Raw genomic sequence first — 7,983 nt, 5'->3', positions numbered from 1 at the left:
AGATGTGTTAGTAGTAGTGATAGTAGTAGTGATAGTAGTAGTAGTAGTAATAGTAGTAGTGGTAGTAGTTGTGATAGTAGTAGTGGTCGTAGTAGTGATAGCAGTGGTGATAGAAGAGGTTATAGGAGTGGTGACAGTAGTAGTGATAGTAGTAGTGGGAGTAGTAGTGGTAGTAGAGGTTATAGTAGTGGTGACATTAGTAGTGGTAGTAGAGGTTATTGTAGTTGTGACAGTAGTGGTGATAGTAGTGGTGAAATGTGGTAGTGAGAGTAGTAGTGGTAGTAGTAGTGACAGTAGTGGTGATATTAGTGGTGATAGTAGTGGTGACAGTAGTGGTGATAGTAGTAGTAGTAGAGGTTATAGTAGTAGTGATAGTAGTGGTGACAGTTGTAGTGATAGTAGTGGTGACAGTAGTAGTGGTAGTAGAGGTGATAGTAGAGGTGATAGTAGTAGTGACAGTTGTAGTAGTGATAGTAGTAGTGGTAGTAGAGGTTATAGTAGTGGTGATAGTAGTGGTGACAGTAGTGGTGATATTAGTAGTAGTAGAGGTTATAGTAGTGGTGACATAACTAGTGATAGTAGTGGTGACAGTAGTAGTGATAGTAGTGGTGATAGTAGTAGTAGTAGAGGTTATAGTAGTGGTGACTTTACTAGTGATAGTAGTAGTAGTAGTAGTGATAGTAGTGGTGACAGTAGTGGTGATAGTAGTAGTGGTAGTAGAGGTTATAGTAGTGGTGACAGTAGTGGTGATAGTAGTAGTGATAGTAGTAATGGTTGTAGTAGTGGTAGTAGAGGTGACAGTAGTAGTGGTAGTAGAGGTTATAGGAGTGGTGATAGTAGTAGTGATAGTAGTAGTGGTTGTAGTAGTGGTAGTAGAGGTTATAGTAGTGGTGACAGTAGTAGTGGTAGTAGAGGTTATAGTAGTGGTGATATTAGTAGTGATAGTAGTAGTGGTTGTAGTAGTGGTTGTAGTAGTGGTTGTAGTAGTGGTAGTAGTAGTACTAGAGGTTATAGTTGCAGTAGCAGCAATACATCTCCAACTCTAAATTGGTGCAGCATGCTGTCTTGCTTCCTCATTGGATAATCTCATATTAGAAAGGAAGAGATCTTCTGGATGGACTATCAATGGATGGCAGGATTTTTTCATTCCCTGCTAAAGTGATTACTCTGTTACACAATCTGGGACTGGGCAGCTCTTTATGAATGAACCAAAAAATACTTTCTGCTGACCATTTGAATGACAGCTCTTTCTCTCTGCATATCGGATCAATTTCTCTAAACTCAACTGTGTCACTCTCTCTTCTCTGGGACCACACTGGGGTGGCACTTCTCGCACGCACGCACGCACGCACGGACCACACACACACACACACACACACACACACACACACACACACACACACACACACACACACACACACACACACACACACACACACACACACACACACACACACACAGACACACAGACACAGAGAGGACATGAGTTCATCGCCATATTTCCCAGCGCGATCCGCGCTGTTCCGTAAGGAGGCCAATGGAGTGACGTACCGTGTCCCTGCCCTGCTCTACCTGTCCCTGTCCAACTCCTTCCTGGCCTTTTGTGAGGAGAGACTCAGCCCCTCAGACGCCCAGGCTCACCTGCTGGTCATGCGCAAGGGCACCTTCTACAGGAACTATGTAGAGGTCAGTACAGGTCACAGATTTAGGATAGGACACAAGGGCACCTTCTACAGGAACTATGTAGAGGTCAGTACAGGTCACAGATTTAGGATAGGACACAGGGCACCTTCTACAGGAACTATGTAGAGGTCAGTACAGGTCACAGATTTAGGATAGGACACGAGGGCACCTTCTACAGGAACTATGTAGAGGTCAGTACAGGTCACAGATTTAGGATAGGACACAGGGCACCTTCTACAGGAACTATGTAGAGGTCAGTACAGGTCACAGATTTAGGATAGGACACAAGGGCTTCTACAGGAACTACGGTCAGTACAGGTCACAGATTTAGGATAGGACACAAGGGCACCTTCTACAGGAACTATGTAGAGGTCAGTACAGGTCACAGATTTAGGATAGGACACGAGGGCACCTTCTACAGGAACTATGTAGAGGTCAGTACAGGTCACAGATTTAGGATAGGACACAAGGGCACCTTCTACAGGAACTATGTAGAGGTCAGTACAGGTCACAGATTTAGGATAGGACACGGGGCACCTTCTACAGGAACTATGTAGAGGTCAGTACAGGTCACAGATTTAGGATAGGACACGAGGGCACCTTCTACAGGAACTATGTAGAGGTCAGTACAGGTCACAGATTTAGGATAGGACACGAGGGCACCTTCTACAGGAACTACGTAGAGGTCAGTACAGGTCACAGATTTAGGATAGGACACGAGGGCACCTTCTACAGGAACTATGTAGAGGTCAGTACAGGTCACAGATTTAGGATAGGACACAAGGGCACATTCTACAGGAACTATGTAGAGGTCAGTACAGGTCACAGATTTAGGATAGGACACGAGGGCACATTCTATAGGAACTATGTAGAGGTCAGTACAGGTCACAGATTTAGGATAGGACACAAGGGCACATTCTACAGGAACTATGTAGAGGTCAGTACAGGTCACAGATTTAGGATAGGACACGAGGGCACCTTCTACAGGAACTATGTAGAGGTCAGTACAGGTCACAGATTTAGGATAGGACACGAGGGCACCTTCTACAGGAACTATGTAGAGGTCAGTACAGGTCACAGATTTAGGAGAGGTCAAAGTCATTACAGGTGTCCTAATACTTCATATTTCTCTAACATCTACACTCCCTCCCTGTCTCTACCCTCCCTCCCTCCGTCCCTGTCTCTACCCTCCCTCCCTCCGTCCCTGTCTCTACCCTCCCTCCCTCCGTCCCTGTCTCTACCCTCCCTCCCTCCGTCCCTGTCTCTACCCTCCCTCCCTCCGCCCCTGTCTCTACCCTCCCTCCCTGTCTCTACCCTCCCTCCCTCCTCCCTCCCTCCCTGTCTCTACCCTCCCTCCCTGTCTCTACCCTCCCTCCCTGTCTCTACCCTCCTACTCCCTCCCTGTCTCTACACTCCCTCCCTCCTACTCCCTCCCTGTCTCTACCCTCCTCCCTGTCTCTACCCTCCCTCCCTGTCTCTACCCTCCCTCCCTGTCTCTACCCTCCCTCCCTGTCTCTACCCTCCCTCCCTCCCCTGTCTCTACCCTCCCTCCCTGTCTCTGTCTACCCTCCCCTGTCTCTACCCTCCCTCCCTGATCTACCCTCCCTCCCTGTCTCTACCCTCCCTCCCTGTCTCTACCCTCCCTCCCTGTCTCTACCCTCCCTCCCTGTCTCTACCTCCCTCCCTGTCTCTACCCTCCCTCCCTGTCTCTACCCTCCCTCTCTCCCTGTCTCTATCCTCCCTCTCCTCCCTCCCTCCCTCCCTCCCTGTCTCTACCCTCCCTCCCTGTCTCTACCCTCCCTCCCTGTCTCTACCCTGTCTCTACCCCTCCCTCCCTGTCTCTACCCTCCCTCCACCCTCCCTGTCTCTACCCTCCTACCCTCCCTCCCTCCCTGTCTCTCTCTCCCTCCCCCCTCCCTCCCTGTCTCTACCCTCCTACCCTCCCTCCCTGTCTCTAACCCCCTCCCTGTCTCCCCCTCCTCCCTCCCTCCCTGTCTCTAACCTCCCTCCCTCCCTCCCTCCCTCCCCTCCCTCCCTCCTACCCCTCCCTCCCTCCCTCCCTCCCTCCCTCCCTCCCTCCCTCCCCTCCCTCCCTCCCTCCCTCCCTCCCTCCCTCCCTCCCTCCCTCCCTCCCTCCCTCCCTCCCTCCCTCCCCTCTCCCTCCTCTCTCCTCCTACCCTCCCTGCTCCCTCCCTGCTCTACCCTCCCTCCCTGTCTCTACCCTCCCTACCTGTCTCTACCCTCCCTCCCTGTCTCTACCCTCCTACTCTGTCTCTATCCTCCCTCCCTGTCTCTACCCTCCCTCCCTGTCTCTACCCTCCTCCCTGTCTCTACCCCCTCTCCTCCCTGTCTCTCCCTCCCCTCCCTCATCCCTCCCTCCCTCCCTCCCTCCCTCCCTCCCTCCCTCCCTCCCTCCCTCCCTCCCTCCCTCCCTCCCTGTCTCCCTCCCTCCCTCCCTCCCTGTCTCTACTCTCCTACCCTCCCTCCTCCCTCCCTCCCTGTCTCTACTCTATCCCTCCCTCCCTCCCTGTCTCTACCCTCCCTCCCTGTCTCTATCCTCCCTCCCTGTCTCTACCTCTACCCTGTCTCTTACCCTCCCTCCCTGTCTCTACCTCCCTACCTGTCTCTACCCTCCCTCCCTCCCTCCCTCCCTCCCTCCCTCCCTCCTACCCTCCTTCCCTGTCTCTACTCACCCCTCCCTCCTCCCTGTCCCTACCCTCCCTCCCTCCCTCCTCCCTCCCTCCCTCCCTTCCCTCCCTCCCCCCTCCCTCCCTCCCTGTCTCTATCTCTACCCTCCCTCCCGTCTCTACTCCCTCCCTCCCTCCCTGCTCCCTCCCTGTCTCTACCCTCCCTCCCTGTCTCTATCCCTCCCTCCCTGTCTCTACCCTCTCCCTCCCCCTGTCTCTACACTCCCTACCTGTCTCTACCCTCATACCCGGTCTCTACCCTCCTACTCTGTCTCTACCCTCCTTACCCTTCATCCCTGTCTTTATCATCTCTCCCTGTCTATCCTCCCTCCCTGTCTCTACCCTCCGACCCTCCCTGCTCCCTCCCTGTCTCTATCCTCCCTCGCTGTCTCTACCCTCCGACCCTCCCTGCTCCCTCCCTGACTCTATCCTCCCTCCCTGTCTCTACCTCCTACCCTGTCTTTACTCTCCCTCCCTGTCTCTACCTTCCCTCTCTATCTCTTCCCTCCTACCCTTCTACCCCGTCTCTACCCTCCCTCCTTGTCTCTACCCTCCCTCTCTGTCTTTACACTCCCTCCCTGTCTCTTCCCTCCCTCCCCGTCTCCCCTCCCTCCCCATCCTACCCTCCCTCCCTGTCTCTAACTCCCTCCCCGTCTCTACCCTCCCTCCCCGTCTCTACCCTCCCTCCCTGTCTCTACCCTCCCTCTCTGTCTCTACCCTCCCTCCCTGTCTCTTCCCTCCCTCCCTGTCTCTACCCTCCCTCCCTGTCTTTACACTCCCTCCCTGTCTCTTCCCTCCCTCCCTGTCTCTACCCTCCTACCCTCCATCCCTGTCTCTACCCTCCTACCCTCCATCCTCGCCTCTACGCTCCTACCCTCCCTCCCTGTCTCTACCCTCCCTCTCTGTCTTTACACTCCCTCCCTGTCTCTTCCCTCCCTCCCTGTCTCTACCCTCCCTCCCTCTCTACCCTCCCTCTCTGTCTTTACCCCCTCCCTGTCTCTTCCTCCATCCCTCCCTGTCTCTACCCTCCTACCCTCCATCCCTGTCTCCCCTCCTACCCTCCATCCTCGCCTCTACGCTCCTACCCTCCCTCCCTGTCTCTACCCTCCTACCCTCCCTCCCTGTCTCCACCCCCCCCCCCCAACTCCCTCCCTGTCTCTACCCTTCCTTCCTCAGTGGGAGGACATGAGTGTTCTGGGTACGGCTCAGTTGGCTGGCCACCGGTCGATGAACCCGTGTCCTCTGTATGACGAGTTCACAGGCACCCTCTTCCTGTTCTTCATCGCTGTGCTGGGCCACACCTCCGAGTCCTACCAGCTGGTGACGGGTAAGAATGTAACGCGCCTCTGCTTCATCTCCAGTAACGACCAGGGCAACACCTGGAGCCCTGCCACTGACCTCACCAAGAGGGTCATAGGAGACACCATCAAAGGTGAGACACGGTCACAGCAGGTAGGTTGATCTCGTGAGGTTATGAAGTTCTATGTTTTATGGTGAAGTATGTGTTTATTTCACATGGTGTCATATCTCTCTGTTTGTGGTTGTGTTTCCCCTCCTCAGACTGGGCAACCTTCGCCCTGGGCCCGGGACACGGCATCCAGCTCAAGTCAGGCCGTCTGCTGGTTCCAGCGTACGCCTACCACATCGACTGCAAGGAGTGCTTTGGCCAGATGTGCCTGACCACACCCCACGCTTTCTGTTTCCATAGCGACACCCACGGGCGGACGTGGCGTTTTGGGGAGGCGGTGCCAGGGCCAGAGAGCGTGGAGTGCCAGATGGTGTCTGTGGATCAGGAGGATGGCACCAACGTGCTGTACTGTAACGCCCGGAGCCCTCTGGGCTGCAGGGTCCAGGCCCTCAGTCTGGATGACGGAGCTGTCTTCCAGGATGGACAGCTGGTGCAGCGGCTCACAGAGCCACGTAATGGCTGCCACGGTAGCGTAGTGGGGTTTCCTGCCCCCCTACACCTCAACCTCCGCCCTCGGCCACCCACCCACGCCAGACACTGGACATCCTTCGAGGTTAAGACTGGTGACTCCTCCCCACCCACTGCCCCTCCCCCTCACAGCTCCCCACAGAATTTCCTTACACCCACCTGGGTGGTGTACTCCCACCCGACGTGGACCAACGTGAGGAAGGACCTGGGGGTGTACCTCAGCCTGTCCCCCCGTGACCCGGACAGCTGGTCTGGCCCGTGGGTGATCTACGAGGGCCCCAGTGCCTACTCTGACCTGGCCTACCTGGAGCTGCCTTCAGCTGGGGCCCCGTCGGCCGTGACCTTCGCCTGTCTGTTTGAGTGTGGCACCAGCACAGCTTATGATGAGATCTCCTTCAGCATCTTCACCCTCTATGAGCTCATTGACAACCTGCCACGCAACACAAAGTCAGGCAGCAACACACAGCTACTCAGCAACACACAGCCACCCAGCAACACAAAGTCACCCAGCAACACACAGCCACCCAGCAACACACAGCCACCCAGCAACACACAGCCATCCAGCAACACAAAGTCACCCAGCAACACACAGCCACCCAGCAACACACAGCCACCCAGCAACACACAGCCACTCAGCAACACACAGTCACCCAGCAACACACAGTCACCCAGCAACACACAGCCACCCAGCAACACACAGCCACTAAGCAACACACAGTCACCCAGCAACACACAGTCACCCAGCAACACACAGCCACCCAGCAACACACAGATCTTCCACAACACAACACAACCCAAGGAAGAGAGACCAGAGGCGAGGAAGAGGAGGACGAGGAATATATGTGGTCTTTGCAATGTTTCCTAACTGCTAATTAACCGTTAATCCTAGTGTTTTCTGCTCGTTTCCTTCTGAAGCTCATGAGAAAAGTGTACAAGAGCGTGATATTTAAATGCGGTCCACAGAGTTCTGACGTTTTACGTCTGCTGATGAATTTGTTTTGTCTGATATCAAGTCCATCCACGCCTTGTAACCCTCGACTTAATGCACATACTGTGTGTTTACATGTAGTGGTTGTGTCACGACAATGCAGAAACATTGCTGTAGTAGCCACGTTTTATTGAATATTAACCAGGGGCAGCCTACAGATGTAGGATCTTAATTTGAGCCAGTTTGCTACAGCAGGATCCTACTGCAAAAGGAAATGTGAATTGTTACGTGTATTATAATGAATGGACATTTTTGTAAGGGTTGATACATTTTTCATATAGGGAAAATCAAGTCTGAAATTACTAAGTGGAAATTACAAACTAAATGATATTTTTTAAACCTAAAATGCACTACACATTTTAAATGTGCATTGCAGGAAAGTTATCCTGCAGCAGGGTGATCAAATGAAGAGCCTACATCTGTATAACTCTGTTGAAATGCATTTTCTGCTGGATTGTTGTAATCGACCAAGAACACCACTAGATGCTCACAAACATTTTCATCCTTTATTAAACCGACCATTCTTTATTAAACCTACCATTCTTTATTAAACCAACCATTCTTTATTAAACCGACCATTCTTTATTAAACCGACCATCCTTTATTAAACCAACCATTCTTTATTAAACCAACCATTCTTTATTAAACCAACCATTCTTTATTAAACCAACCATTCTTTATTAAACCGA

General features: G+C 52.8%; 1 protein-coding gene across 1 annotated transcript; it reads left to right on the top strand.

The window, feature by feature from the left end:
- Positions 1-1,424: 1,424 nt before the first annotated feature.
- Positions 1,425-7,491, top strand: neu4 (sialidase 4). Its single transcript, XM_064985371.1, has 3 exons — positions 1,425-1,686; positions 5,547-5,802; positions 5,931-7,491. Exons 1-3 carry the CDS (start codon positions 1,483-1,485, stop codon positions 7,169-7,171), a joined length of 1,701 nt encoding a protein of 566 aa, XP_064841443.1. The 5' UTR covers positions 1,425-1,482; the 3' UTR covers positions 7,172-7,491.
- The last annotated feature ends 492 nt before the right edge of the window (positions 7,492-7,983 follow it).

The sequence above is a fragment of the Oncorhynchus masou genome, chromosome 13 (assembly GCF_036934945.1).
Source record: "Oncorhynchus masou masou isolate Uvic2021 chromosome 13, UVic_Omas_1.1, whole genome shotgun sequence".
Classification (NCBI taxonomy): Eukaryota; Metazoa; Chordata; class Actinopteri; order Salmoniformes; family Salmonidae; genus Oncorhynchus; species Oncorhynchus masou.
Note: the sequence above shows the minus strand (reverse complement) of the source record. Positions and strands in the feature narration are given on the sequence as shown.